The sequence below is a fragment of the Malaclemys terrapin genome, chromosome 3 (genome assembly GCF_027887155.1).
Source record: "Malaclemys terrapin pileata isolate rMalTer1 chromosome 3, rMalTer1.hap1, whole genome shotgun sequence".
Lineage (NCBI taxonomy): Eukaryota > Metazoa > Chordata > Testudines > Emydidae > Malaclemys > Malaclemys terrapin.
Window position 1 is genome coordinate 177,737,836 of NC_071507.1, and position 15,143 is coordinate 177,752,978.

At 42.7% G+C, this 15,143-nt stretch overlaps 1 protein-coding gene across 5 annotated transcripts in view; it reads left to right on the top strand.

Moving 5' to 3' along the window:
- GRHL1 (grainyhead like transcription factor 1) overlaps nt 1-15,143 on the top strand; it is a 63,367-nt gene continuing 48,224 nt past the window's right edge. For 2 of the 5 annotated variants that reach the window (XM_054023805.1, XM_054023807.1), the window contains exons 1-6: nt 1-909; nt 7,108-7,294; nt 11,226-11,296; nt 12,511-12,895; nt 13,662-13,738; nt 14,588-14,744. In XM_054023805.1, the coding sequence (XP_053879780.1) occupies nt 890-909; nt 7,108-7,294; nt 11,226-11,296; nt 12,511-12,895; nt 13,662-13,738; nt 14,588-14,744 (897 nt within the window). In that variant the 5' untranslated portion in view covers nt 1-889. Of the gene's footprint in view, nt 910-934; nt 2,446-7,107; nt 7,295-11,225; nt 11,297-12,510; nt 12,896-13,661; nt 13,739-14,587; nt 14,745-15,143 lie in introns of those variants that run through there. The other 3 variants (XM_054023804.1, XM_054023803.1, XM_054023806.1) reach the window with 3 other exon arrangements.

Here is a 15,143-nt window from a genome sequence, read left to right on the forward strand (position 1 = left end):
CTAGGCCTGTGCTGCAGCAGCCAGTGCTTGCCTAACTGACTCTTCCACTTCCCAATTTCTGTCATACTTAGGTGTCTTTTCACCTGTGTTGTAACATAAGGGTACAAGACCCGCATCATCAGCTTCTCTCCAGCTCGGGTCTGGTCGCTGCTGAGGCTGTAGCAGAAGCAGGTCGGGGGAAAGGACAGGGGGAAAGGACAGGGCCGGCTCCAGGCACCAGCCTGGCAAGCAGGTGCTTGGGGCGGCCACTCCGGGGAGGGGCGGCAGGTCCAGCTATTCGGCGGCAATTCGGCAGATGGTCCCTCACTCCCGCTCCGAGCGAAGGACCTTCCACCGAATTGCCGCCACAGATCGCGATCGCGGCTTTTTTTTGGCTGCTTGGGGCGGCCAAAACCCTGGAGCCGGCCCTGGGGAAGGAGGCTCTCTAGGGGGCTGTGTGGTGGGGTGGGCCACGATTTAGGGTCCCATGGGTGCTGCCATGGTGGGAGGGGAGGCTGGAGGCGTGGCGGGGAGGTGCAGTCTAGAGCTCAACCGGCACCTGCCCAGCAAGCGCAGTCTCAGCCTCTGGCGGCCGAGATTCTATTTAGAACCCGCAACGTTGCCAAACCCCGCCCTTCTCTCGAGCCGCCTAATCAGGCGTCTCCCTGGGGAGTTGGGCGACTGAGGCTCCGCCCCCAAGGGAACTCTGCAAGCCAATGGGAAGCGGCCCACAGGTGCGAGCCACCTGCGGATCCCAGAGCCACCTAAGCTAGCCAGAAAAGCCGACAAAACCCGTTTGTGCGGCAGGCTGCGCGCTGCTCTGGCTCCAGCCCCCTCCCCAGTGCCCGGGCCGCCGCCAGCCACCGTCCCAACCCGCCGGGCCAGTTCTGCCACCCGCTGGCTGCCAGACATGACACAAGACTACGACAAGTAAGTGAGCGAGCAGGAGAGAGTCTGGGCAGGTCCGACCAGCGCTGCTGCCCGTCTCTTTCCACCGGCTGGGGATCCTCGCCCTGACTTGTGGGCTCCTGCGGGACGGGTGCTGGGGGAGGAGACTCGGGAGTAGCGACTGAAGGTGGCTGTCCGTGTAGCACTGCAGGATCCCTAGGAGGGGGTGGCAGCAGCCGCTGGAGTGAGTGGGGGCTAGCGTCAGCCTCTCCCCGCTGATGGATTTGGGGTGGGTGCCCCGTAGCCGGGCACCTAACCCTACTTGGCCCTTGGTGAAATAGCGGCGCGGGCGGTGAGGGGGGCGCTGAGCAGATCCCCGGGGTGTCCCCCACGAGCCGGGCTGTGTGTGTTTGTACGTTGGCAGACCCCGGAGCACCTCTTCCTGCGGCTGCCGGGGGCGAGGTACGGAAACTTCAGCCAGAGCCTAGCGCCTGCCCTCCTTTCTCCTTCCACGGACCCCGCCTTCCCAGTGCAGCGCGGGGCCTCTGGGCGTGCGGGTTTCTCTCTGTCCCGCGTAGGGCCGGCAGATGGACCCAGGGTCAGGCTCTCCCCCCTCTGAGCTGCATGGTGTAAATCGAAGTTCTTGCGTTAAATCCGCCGAGATTCCCCCCCGTCGATTTTCCGAACCTGTTCTGCCCCCTGTTTAAATAAAGCACTCGCCCGGGCGCGGATCGGGTAACCGTAACCACCAAGTCAGGCGTTGATTTCTGGCAGAGGGAAATCTCACGTCACGTCTTCCGCCCGGGAGGAGAACTTCTGGCTTAGGCCACAGGTTTCTGTAGTGGCCTCCGAGCTTTAGCCTACATCTTTGGGACCCATCCACCCCCATCCCTGTCTGCGTGCAGCGATGGGATCTCGAATGGCCCGCTTGCTGCCGGGGGGATCCGTAAGGATCGGATGGTCACCAGGATCATCCCGTGTCTGAAGTTTAGTTTAGTGCTTTGTTTTTGGAATCTCTCTCTCTCTTCTTTCCCCCACTTTGTTATAATCAAACTATCGAGAAGACAGTCCGGCTTTGAAACTCGACACCTGTACTGAGGCGTTGGTCACCATCCTCCTCCTCCTCCTCCACTTCTCTTCAAATGCTGAGTGCGGCGAATAATCAGTCCATGTCTGTAAGGAGGAGCCTCTCAGCCTTCAGAAGTGCATAGGGGGCTGTAAATATTCACCCCGCCCACAGCACTTGTTTCGATGGGCTTTTCTAATGCAGGATCTTACCGAATTGCGCTGTGCTGCCTTTTTCTCCTCTTGAAGATTTAAGAACAAGGGCTGGGAAGTGAGATCAGCGTTAACCGGGACATCGTTATTTGAGGCACACCTAGGTTTTTTTAATGACTTGAACATTGTTGCTCTAATTTAAAGAGATTTCCTGGGCTTGGCCTTTGGCAGTGTTAGACCTTGATGCACAGATTTGTAAAAACTGTCTTTTAAAATACTACAAGCTTCTTATATGCTGTAGGACCAAGATCTGATGGATTTTTATGAAACCCACGCTACTGGAAAAATGGACTTCCCCAGGTAATCTGGTGTTTTTAGCAATGTCAGTTGGAAAATCTAACAATCTTTACCATTTTCAGAAGTCCAAAATATTATATTATAAACTCTTTGGAGCAGAGACCTTGCCTTTGTGCCTGTATGTTATAAAGTCAGTCACTATTTGCTCTGTACAAGCAGGTACTGTGGTGGAGCATTGTATATAGGCAGACACTTGGACTGGTCCTTACTGTATGTGTAATACACAGATTAAATACAAATAATTAGTTTTTAGTTGCAAAGAAATACTTCAGAATTGCTTGGGATTGAAAAAAATGGGTTTGTTTAGTCTGGAAAAGGGAAACCTGAGAGGGGACATAACAGTTTTCACGTATGTAAAAGATTGTTACAAGGAGGAGGAAGAAAATTTGTTTTTCTTAACCTCTGAGGTTAGGACAAGAAGCAATGGTCTTAAATTGCAGCAAGGGAGGTTTAGGTTGGACATTAGGAAAAACTTCCTAACTGTCAGAGTGATTAAGCACTGGAATAAATTGCCTAGGGAAGTTGTGGAATCTCCATCATTGGAGATTTTTAAGAACAGGTTAGACAAACACCTGTCAGGGCAGATCTAGATAATACTTTAGTCCCGTCACAAGTGCAGGGGACTGGACTAAGTGACCTTTCGAGGTCCCTTCCAGTTCTATGATTCTATGATTTCTTGTAGCATTTGCAGCATGGATAATGTAGCTTGTTTTCCATTCAAGAACATGGAACACAGAGCAATACCTAAAAATTACTTTTAAAATGCTTTTTTAAAATAGATCTTGGTGGGGAAAAACTCAAGTTTGTAAAAGTTATGAACATGTTATAAAATTTAAAATATAAGAATGTGTGCTTTAAATCTCTCCTCTCAAATTTGGAATGTATGCTTGATATTTAAAACAGTGCTTCTTATTACATGTGGAATGCTCCTGCTTTCTGAGAGAGAAATGAGCATGTATGTATAATGTCAGACGTTCCAAAACTAATTTGGTGCTTAATCTCTGTATGGCGGTTTGTTACACGTTCCAGTAATGCTAATCAGTCAATCATCAAATATGTACAGGGTTTCTTTGTGAAATATTCTGAGGTCCTTGTTAGTGGTTTGAGATCCATCAGTCATTCAGTTACTACTAGCTCTAGATTTTGACTATCGAACTACTAAACAGGAATAAGATTTCACTTCATATTTACCAAAAACTCATGTTCAGATGTGTGGGTTTTTTACAGTATATTTTATAAACAACACAATATAGTACTGCAAAGTGTAGATGTTTCTATTGGAACATATTTGTGCTTAAAGTGTTGGATGCTAGTAGTTGAATTCAAACTGATTTGCGAATACATTGGTAACCTTTATCATTAGCTATCTAGATGTGTATGTATGTATGTATCGCATACTACTTGTTTGGGTATACAGAACCTAGCACTATGGAGTCCTGGTCCATGATGAGGGCTCCTTGGTGCTATAATAATATGAATAATAATAATTATTCAAAATTGTTCAAGGTGGCCAAATAGGGTGATGGTTGCCAGATAAGTACAGAGAGAGAGAACCTTGCTAATTCTCAATTTTGACCTGGAGACTCATTACAAATGACTACCCTTATTTATTTATTTATTTATTTATTTGTTTATTTTTTAAACTTGATAAACTGGCAAATGTAAGTCTGAATGTATTACAATATGTTTTGTTTACTTGGACAGTTGTAGGCTGGGTCTTTTATAAACTGTCATTCTAGTAAGTGAGCTGTATGCTACTTTGTAAAAGTAAATGTCTTTAAAAATGGGAGACCTCATTAAGGCCCTCTCAATCGTAGGGAATTTTGTTGAGCGTTTCCCTAAGGGAGATGAGACGTAACAGCCTCATGTCTAAACCTCACTCTGTCTTCTGGACTGTAAACTCATTGGCACAGACTGTCTTTATCTCTGTGTTTGTTACAGCATGTGTAAGACAAATAACAATAAAAAGCACTCTACTATTGAGTGCGAGCTAGTAAATGGATTATGACAATGGGATTTTTTTTCTTTTGAGAGAGAATTATTGGGTTTGTAGATTAGCAAAGTCAGAAATAACAGGTTCTACTGCATGAACAATTGCGTGCACACACAAAAAGTAGGAAAAAATTGCAGGAATAAGTGTGAAATGAGATCAGTACTGGCACAATATCACTACAGTGCAGAGAACACACATTCTGTAAGGTTTTCCTACTATTTTGCAATTTGGTCAAGCAGAAAACGAATCAACTTTTTTCAAGTATTTAAATGCACAATAGAAGACTTATTTCTAAAACTTGCTAATAGCATCCAGTACTTTATGCACAGATCACGGCCAATATACATATCGAAACCTAAAACTCATCACAGGTCTATCGTCAGAAAAACACATGTTTGACTGTCTTTTATAAATATGTTCTCATTTTCTTAAAAGAACCTGTAATCCTGTTAAGGGATTGAGTTACTGCCAAACCCTACACTTTGTTGATAATTCTAAAGATAATTCTTTCTACACTCCTTTTAGAGGAGGTAGGTTACCTTTAGGGCAATTGTGCATTTTATTTGGGTGTTGCAACAAGAGACAAGTCTTACCAAAAAAACACGTAGTTTCTGAGTTTACTGGATTTCAGTTTAGTGCTTGTTCAGTTCTGAATGGTTTTGCATTTAGATTAATTTTTCTTCCATATGAATCTTCTCACATTGCTGAAAGAGAATGGTATTATGGTCTGAACATCAAGTTTAAATGCCAAGTGAGGTTGACTCAGCCCCTCAACTTTAAGAAGGTAGATAAAATGAGTTCCATGCAGGCTACTACAGGTGGCTCAATCTTTTTTTTATATGACCTTAATTCGAGGGTCTGTCCACTCTGTGTGGCCATCTAAAAATTCCTAGTCATTTCCAAAATAGGTGTTTGCCCTGTGTCCTGGGAGAAAATTCAAACTCATCCCATTGTTGCGCAGTTTGCTGTGTGCTAATTTGCTACACTCTACACCAGAGGTGGCTCATTTTACAGACTGACATACAGCCACTCTGTGTATGTATAAATCCCCCTTTATCTAGAACTTGCAAACTCTTACATGAGTTGTCCTTAAATCATGCAAGTGATCCCCATGACGTCACTGAGTCTGCTTGGGTGAGTAAGGGTTTACAGATTCAAATTCATAGTTTGCAAAGCACTTAGTAATTTTCCTAGGTGAAAGGAGTTATAAATGCAGGATATTTATTAAGTTGACAATAGTGTTTTATTCCTTCAATATTCTAATATGTTTCAATCTTTGAATAGTCCTGGGAGTAAGTTCAACAAAAAAGATGTTCCTATTTCTTAGGGATTGTGGTTGTGTGGTGGTTGGTTTTTTAAGAATTGATATCTGTCTCTTGTTTCAACTTTTGAAAAACAAAGAACCTGTAGTAAACATCAGCTAGGCCTCTGTGCACACTGGGGGTGGGAATAAGCATGGGGGGATTGTTTGAACTGGTTTGAAACCAGTTCAAGCTAACATGGTTTAAACATTGTTTGCCTGGCCAATGTGGATGAAGCATATATTTTAAAAACTGAATTTAAAATGTTAACTTGTTTAGGCTGGTAAAATTGTGTTTTGCTGCAAACACCATCTCCCCCCGTTTCCATCCATGTGAGTGCTTGGAGTTTTCTCCTTCACAATAAGAACAAAATGTTTTGAACAAATCTAATAATTTTTCATGGAGGTAATACCCACACTTTTTGGGGGGGAGGGGAAGGGGGAGGAATTGTGTTTAGGTGTTTTTTCTTTCCTGGTAGCCCACTGGGATTCTCTCTCAAGACATTGTCACAGATTATCTCAAAAGTAAACATACAATACACAACTTGACTTCTATTGCCAGAAAATTGGACTGCCTTGTTGATTTACAGTCTCTTTTGGCTACATTCCATCTATAGTATACAGGTAATCAGCAGCTTTTAATAACTTTCAAATATACCCCAAGAATTAAGTAAATTGTCTTCTGAGGGAATTGTCAGACATGGGAAAGTAGAGTTAACTCTACTGTCTTGCATCTGAAGAAGTGAGGTTCTCACCCACGAAAGCTTATGCTCCCTATACTTCTGTTAGTCTTAAAGGTGCCACAGGACCCTCTGTTACTTTTTACAGATTCAGACTAACACGGCTACCCCTCTGATACTAGAGTTAACTCTGTTTTATAACAATAGTGGTATTTGTTAATGCAAACTCTCTCTAGTCTTGCATGACAAAGCATGCAACCATTGACTCTATAGTGCATAGAGAGAGCTTGAATGAATTAGTAGCAAGTTATTGCTGTACGATATCTCTTTTGTTTAGTAATATGGTAATAGTATTGTGGGTTTTAGGCTAATAAATTCACAACATTTTTAATGTTCTATGTTGGATTCCAAATATTTGTTAGCAGGCCAGCTATCGTCTTCAGTAGTTTTGTGATCTCACTGATGTAATTCCATTGAGCTCAGTGAGGTTACTCCTGATTTCCACCGACATACATGAGATGAGAATTGTATCCCGTGTCTTTCTGTTGACTAACCATTGTGTCACATTGTCATAATATTAACATAGTAAAAACCTGATAGCTAATGCTTAAGTGTTACAAAGTTTGTGAAACATGCTTATTATATACTTTTTGGATGCATTGTAACAAAGATTCATATTTTTATGACCGAAGCAAAAGGCCCGTGTTGGTTCTTCAGAATGACTCTATCTACTCCCAGAGGCGTCCATACACCAGTGAAGATGAAGCCTGGAAGTCCTTCCTTGAAAATCCCCTTACAGCAGCCACCAAAGCCATGATGAGCATCAATGGTGATGAAGACAGTGCAGCTGCCCTGGGATTGCTGTATGACTATTACAAGGTAGGTTGGCACCAGTAACACCTAACAGCCAAGGTGCACTTGTTTTGCCTGCAAGTGCACCTGAAATAGTAATTTGCTAGGGAATGTAATGTAGCTGTTTGCATAGTAGCTATTAATAGTGTAATGAGGCTCTGAGTTGGTGGTTCTAACTCTTTTAAAAAAAAAATTTTAAACCACTTTGATTTTCCGACAATAGATTTCTTTTAAGCTAAATAGAAACCAGTCGTTCTGGAATTTTTTTTTTTTTTTTTGGTGATAGGTCAGGGTACTTGTGCAGCCTACTGACTCATGTTTTTCAGGATGCAGTTTTTAATAGTTACTAGCTGAAATGCTGGAGAGTATATGTATATGAATATAAAATTGTGGGGCAAGGGACTCTTTGTGTTCAGTTTATATAGTGCCTTGCACAATGATACCCTGGGCCTCATGGGCACTACCACAATATTCATATTATTATTTATTAAGATTTAGGTTGAGATTTTCTAAAGAGCCTAATACAGCCAGGTTCCTGAATCCCATTTACTTTCACTGATCTGTTTACAGGATCAGAGCAGGGACGGTCTTCATTTGGTGTCTGGAAGAGCACTGAGAACATTGTTAATTATTGACACTCACAAACCTATTTTCCAGCATTTAGAACTACTACACTTGTTATATACAAAGTACATGCCTATTATTAAGAGTTTAACCAATTTTTCAAGCAGTATAGTTGCATAAAACTGCATGGTATGTGTATATAGAAGTATTTTGTAATCTTTAATGCAAAGCTCAGTTTAGTCCTTAGTACATGTGACAAAATAATTGGTGTAAAGGTAGTTATAACTGACACTTGTAGGAAAGCTTGTTTTCTGCCTTAAAAAGCCATACCTCTCAGTGCTTGTTTGTTATGCCACTGAAAAAGCCTTCTTGTCAGAGGATTTTAATCTGCTATATCCATTTTTAAATGTGGAAAAACTGGGAAGAGAAATTTGGCGGATGCTGTAGTGAAGAGCTTTTAGTGAAGCACAAAGAATTTGCTGTGCATTGGTATTTTATTCAGGGTTTCCTTCCCTACTCATGCCGTCTATAAACTGTAGGAAAGGTTTGGGAAGGGCAAGCTTATGAGCAAAAAAAGTATAAAATGTTGGAAGAATTCATCTGTCATTTTCTGAGACTAAGTTAAAGGAGCAGATGGGAGCTTCCAAGGTCTGGAGTACAAAATTTAAAGCCTGGTGGGGCTGCCACCTGTAAAGGTTTTTGTAGATTTTTTTTTTTTTCCCCCCTGAGCCAAGACTAGCCTAACTCTGACAGTGTGGCTTGGAACGCCTTACAGCAACAGTTTCAAAGTTAGTAGTGATTTTTGGGTGCCCAACTTGAGACACCTTGAAAGGGATTCATTTTCAGAAAGTGCTGAGCACATGCACTCTGAAAATTGGGCCCCTTTAATATGTCTTAAATTAGGCACCCAAAAATGGAAGTTCCTAAAATCCCTAGTCACTCCAGAAAATCTTGACCTACATTCTTCTGATGCTCTCTTACATTCTCTATGCTACTTAAAAGCCACTGGATTTTAAAGGTTTTAATTGGAAGCTATTTAGAAAAGTACTGTTTCTACTAGGGTTTTCTGTCATCAGCCTATAATTACTATTACAAAAAATTAGGCGTTTCCAATATAATTTAAATAGTTTGCATTTGTCAGGTAAAGGTGCAGTATCTGATCATGCTTATGCAGCATGTTTCAGTGCTGGAAGGTCTGGAGTTATGTCCTTCTAATGTATGAATGTATTAGTTCTTGTTCATTTAAATGGTATGTGTTATCAATGTCTTGTAGCTTTTGTGTTTTATCAGAGTAGCCTGGAACCTCAGGATAAATAAAATTTAATGGCCAAATAATAAGTAAGAGATCGGCATTTGTATTTTTTTTTAAACACTATATTTAGGAAGTTTTAACAAGCTTACAAATCTTTGCCATGTAACTATCAGAGACAAAATAATTACAAAAGTGAGCTTTTGTATACAGACTATACAAGAATATAGTAATCTGATCTCTCTTTAACAGGGTGTTACCATAGTATAGAGTGAGTATCCGTACACTACTCCATGGCATGTCTATTACCAGACTGTGTGGGTGAGGTTCTGTGGCCTGCAATGTGCAGGAGGTCAGACTAGATGATCATTATGGTCCCTTGTGACCTTAGTCTGAGACTGAATGCAAATATCCTGTTCAGGGCTGGCTCCAGGCACCAGCTCAGCAAGCAGGTGCTTGGGGCGGCCAAGGGGAAGAGGCGGCACGTCGGGCTCTTCGGCGGCGGGTCCCTTGGTCTCTCTCGGAGGGAAGGACCTGCTGTCGAATTGCCTCCAAAGAAGAAAGTGGTGCGGTGGAGCTGCCGCCAATCGCGATCGCAGCTTTTTTTTTTTTTTTTTTTTTTCCCACCACTTAGGGCGGCAAAAACCCTGGAGCCGGCCCTGATCCTGTTCACCAGTATCCTGACTTTAGAAGATCTCAGTTTAATCCCTAATGTACATCATATCTCCCCCACAGCTTTATAAAATACTGGTTGGGGTTTTGCAGGTTAGGACTGTAAGTAGCCTTCATCTTTAAATAGTAAAATGTTGTAAAGTGGAGAACTAGATAGCTCAGATGATGGGTAATAATGGAATATGGAGCATTTTTCTTTGTCCAGGTTGCCGCTTAATATCTAGCCCAAGTCAGTAGATGACAAAAAACCATTACTGAGAGCTGGTCAGTGATTTACATCAGAAGCATCATAGTCTAGTCGATAGAAAATCAACCTTTATAAACTATTTATAAATATACCCTTAACAAAAAGGGTTAATACATGAGTAATAGATATTTTAATACGTTTTTAGAGTCCTAAAGGTCAATAGGTTGCTTATAACCATGGTTTATAGGTGCCTTCTGCTGATGTGCTTATAGCTATCTATTAATCCTGTAACTATAAATATATCTTTAATATAAAGTGTGACTGGACAGGATATGGGACTGGGTGTTAGGAACTCATCCAAGTTCTGCTGTTGATTTGTTCTATGGCCTTGAACAAATTGTTCAGGGCCTAATTTTCAAAGGTGTTAACTCCAATTGAAGTCAGTGAGTGTTTGTGGGAGCTCAGATCCACTGAAGAGCAGGCCATCAGCCTCTCTCTCTCTCTCTCTCTCTCTCTCTCTCTGCTTCCCCATGTATAGAATGAGGATATCATCTACCTTACAGAGGCACAGTAAGAATTAGCTAATGTTTGCATACTGCTTTGTGAATATAAAAGACTCTATAAAAGCCAAGTATTGTCATTATTAAACTTTGTGGTCTCATTCTAGTTCCCAGGGAAAGTCCAAGACTAGTCCCAAAAAATATCCAACCAAAAGTGTCCGCAGAGTCAAAGGTGTGAATGGGCAATGAGAAACTGATCTAGACAACCCCTGTGGGTAGACTGAGGATGTCACTCTCCCCAGCTGTTGAGCTGATCTAAGTAATAAAGCTAAGTAATAAAGTCACCAGACAAATTGAAGCCTGTTGGTTTTCTTTATCAGAGCTACTAGTGACAACTCTTTATTTTCCCTCCAATTCCATTATTCCAGTTGCTGACACTTGATAAGAGATGGTGATCTTTCCAGCCAGGTTGGAAACTTGTCGCTGTCCTAAGGTTTAAGCAGTTTGTCTTGTTTTTTCTATGCAGGAATCTTAATTCCAAAGTACCGCTCCGTTGTATTAGTTTGGGATTCTTTTAGTAGCGTATGGAATAGCCTTGACTTTTCAAAACAACAGTGATGATGATACGTTTTGGCATTGTAAAGAACTTTACAGGTGTTAACTGTACTTTAAATAATTGATGCATAACAGAGTGATACTTAGCTTTCCAAACTGTGGGGGGGAAAAGAATGGGCTAACCTTGTTTGGATAAGAACAGTTCAACTCTCACATGTCTTATACCTCCAGGTTCCCAGAGAAAGAAGGACTTCAACAGCAAAACCAGATGTCGATCACCCTGACCAAGATCATGGCAAAAGGTACTGGATTCTATTGTTGCACTTTTGCTTTAACTGACATCCTGATATATCGCTAAGGCTGCTTAAATGAAGTTTGCTGCCATACCTGCAGCAGCTCTCCTGCATTTGTAATGGAGATTGCAATCCTTTCTTCTGCACCATCAACTCTTGTAATAACCCAAGGGTTAGATGGTAGCGTTACCACAGGCTTCGGAGTCAGGGACAGCAGGTACTTGAGGTGCCCCAGGACCAACTAGAGATTGAATTTTGACTCAGAAAGTCAAGGCTCCATCCACTTCTCATCCCTGCCCACCCACCACCTCCTGTGCAAGAGAGGGAATAGCAATGCAGTGGAACTGCTCTCTTTCCCCATGTGTGAACTAGTGACAATATCCCTTTCAGGGGCGTAAGGAGGTGGCTGATAAGCGTTTACTCCCCAGGGTTTATACAAGGTGGCTCATGATTGAGTTTTAATGGGCAGGTCCTGATCTTCCAACTACCCTCAAGATCAGATCCTTACATAAACCCCATCAGTTACTAGGTGCTACAGGACTGGATGCATTTGGAATATGTAGTCAGGATTAATTTGAGTGGGGTGCCATAAAACATTGCAATGTATTTGTGGTTTGTTAACCTGTGGTTCTGATGCATTAGTTTCACTTGCATAAATTTTGCAGTCTTTTCTTTTATTCGGGGAGGGAGCAGAACCCACCAGCAAACCATGGGATCATAAAATATCATGAAAATAAATAAACCTTAAGTCCCACTCCCTGCTGCCCTCTTCCTATAACGCTAAGCTGAAGAGAGAGCTGACCAAGACAAGTTTAAATTGCTCCAGCTCTGATAACAAGATGATTCAATCTGTTGAGGAATGCAGAAACCAGTGTGGTGGTATAGTATGTAAACTTATATATAAGCCAATCAAGTGAGTCCCTCGGTGCTTGATACCCTGTCAGCGGGGCCCTTAGTGTATTGTGTTTTGGGTGACTCAGTTTATGGGCTGTTAATGCTTTAAGGTCAAGTATAGTATACTAGCTCAAAATTAGGGTCCTAGGAGTCAGAAATGGATAAGCTTTTTATAAATTCTAGAGCCCTTACCCCTAGATATAGTTGATCATCCCCAATACAGGGAGCTGATATTCTGTTTCACCTTCGCCAAAAGCCCAATAAATGTTTCTGGATCTGCTGTTTAATGTTGTGGTGTTTTGGTTTGAACCCTTTTTTTTCTCTTAAAGAAACAGCATCCCAACGGAACAATCGCTCATCTCTACTGGAGAAAACAGAGTGCAGGTTCTGAAAAATGTGCCTTTCAATATTGTTCTTCCGCACGCTACCCAAATGGCCATGGACAAGAGAGGCCATCTGACGACCCCCGACACCACTGTCACTGTTTCCATTGCCACAATGCCCACTCATTCAATTAAAACAGAAACACAGCCACATGGATTCACTGTGGGCATCCCTCCCACTGTCTACCACCCCGAGCCCCCCGAACGGGTGGTGGTTTTCGACAGGAATCTCAACCCTGATCAGTTTAGTTCCAGTGCTCAGCCTCAGAACTCCCAGAGGCGCACGCCGGACTCCACCTTCTCAGAGACTTTCAAAGAAGGAGTGCAAGAGGTACAGGGGTCGCTCACCATGTTCTCTATGTGCGTGTGTGTGTGTGTGTGTGTGTTTGCGCAACCCAATCAGTGCATGGGTATCGCGTTGCACCTCTAATAGTGGTGTAAACCTGAAATCTCAGTCCAGTGGATTAGAAATAGAAGACAAGAAAGGTCCATAGGTATAATTTAGTGAATTAAATCTATAAAACAAAAAAATCGTTATCAAAAGCAAATGGCTAATCTTACAAATGACGGAAGTTTTGGCTAAATAGCTTGTGGAAATAATCTGTCAGCGGCAACAGTGAAATAAATAGTGGGTCAAGTTTACAAGAACTCTGCACCCGAAGCTCCCATTTAAGCACCTAAATAAACTGGTCAGATTTTCACAAGTGCTCAGCATCCATTGTCCTCAATGGGAGCTACTGGGTGCTGGGCGCTTGTGAAAATCTGGCCAGTTTATTCTATTGCATCTTTTGAAATCTACAGGGTTCACCATCGCTTCCCTTCAAGTTCTAAGTCCATATTAGTGATGTCCATAACATCCAGTAGTTAGCAAGCTTCAGGCAGGCTTGATTTTAAAAGCTGGCCCAGAGTGGGCTTGCTAGATCTTGTGCTTAATTGGCATATAAAGCATTATTTAACTGGGGCCCATAAACAGCATACAGAGTATGTTAGCCACAATCCCTAGTTATCAGATATTAAAGCCAGCTGAAGCAGGGTTGTAACCTGGCAGCTGTTGAATTTTTTTCTGGTGCTGCTGAATTAATTATCTGTATTTTCAGGTTTTCTTTCCTGCTGAACTAAATCTGCGGATGGCCAGCATGAGTTCAGAGGACTACGTTTTTGACAGCATTGCTGGGTAATACTTCAAGCTTTCTATTGTCCTGCAGCCGCCTGATCTCTTATAGCCAGTTTGTTCATGACTAGTGGGTGCAACTTACTTATGAATTCTCTTTTGGGTTGCCTTTCTTTAGGCATGATTCTCAGAGGTGCTGTGCACACCTGGTTTTAGCTGTGCTGAGTGCTTAACAACCTGGAAAGTCATGTCTGCAATATTTAGGAAAACTATCTTTGTTGGGTTGATAATGGCACTGTACTGCCATCTGGGAGTCTTACATTGATTTCTAACCAACTTGGTATGGTGTGATCCATCTAGTCATTTAAGAGAATAATAATTACTGCAGAACCCTCCTGGAGCTGGCTCCCAAGTGCCTCACCTTGATAGATGCCCAGAGATGCTTGTCTGCTCTCTCTACATTGAGAATCTACAGCAGGCACTGGAGGTTGCTGTGTGTGGATTTTGTGTATGGAGACCTACGATGGGGAATGGGTGATGTGGGGTTGGTTTGTTTTTTATTGGGAATGAAACATTGGTGGGGGGAGGAAGGGACCTAGCAGCCTTTGAATGACTCTTAACAGCATTTTGGTCATTGATAGAAACTCTTCTGTTACATAAATAAAACATGTTGCAGTAAGCCTGAATAGGCAGCGTCCAATCCTACGTGTTGATTTTCTCTGCAAAGAGCTTTTCTAAATGTTCTCATGAAGAGGATTGATTGTCAACAAAGAGCTAGTCTTGCTTCCCCCTCCCTTCCCTGTTGAGGGTTTAGTGTCTCAACTAATAAATCTTAAACGTCTCCAAATTAAATGTAAAACACTTTGCTAAAGAGTTTGCCAGGAAGCTATCAATGTCCTTTTTGTCTCCTAGGAATAACTTTGAATACACCTTAGAAGCTTCCAAGTCACTTCGTCAGAAGCCAGGGGACAGCACAATGACATACCTAAACAAGGGTCAGTTTTATCCGATCACCCTTAAAGAAGTCAGCAGCAGTGAAGGAGTCCACCACCCAATCAGCAAAGTCAGAGTGAGTGGAAATTCTTACAGCTTCTTGGGAGAGGTGTTGTGGGTATTTGTTGCTTATTGGAGGTGCTGGGCTACGGTTGAAGTCCTGTAGTCACACAACAGTCTAGACTGAAGCCCGCAGCAGCAGGCCCAGCTTTCCCCTTCTGCCATGCCAATGAAGAGCAGAAGAGGTTAAATTGGTCTCCAGGCCTATTCGGTCACTGGTGTCTCTGAGCCTGCCAAGCAAGCAAGTCAGTAGTGGTGATGGGTCTATGCGACGTGGACACCTGGAAGGAGAGCATCCAATTCTCTTTCTGTGGGCAACTTCTGACCGCCTTGTTCTTTTATGGCCCTGAAGAACATTAGCATGTTTGTTCCCATTCTAAAGAGGGTTCTACTTTGCCAGGTGTAACTTGGCTTT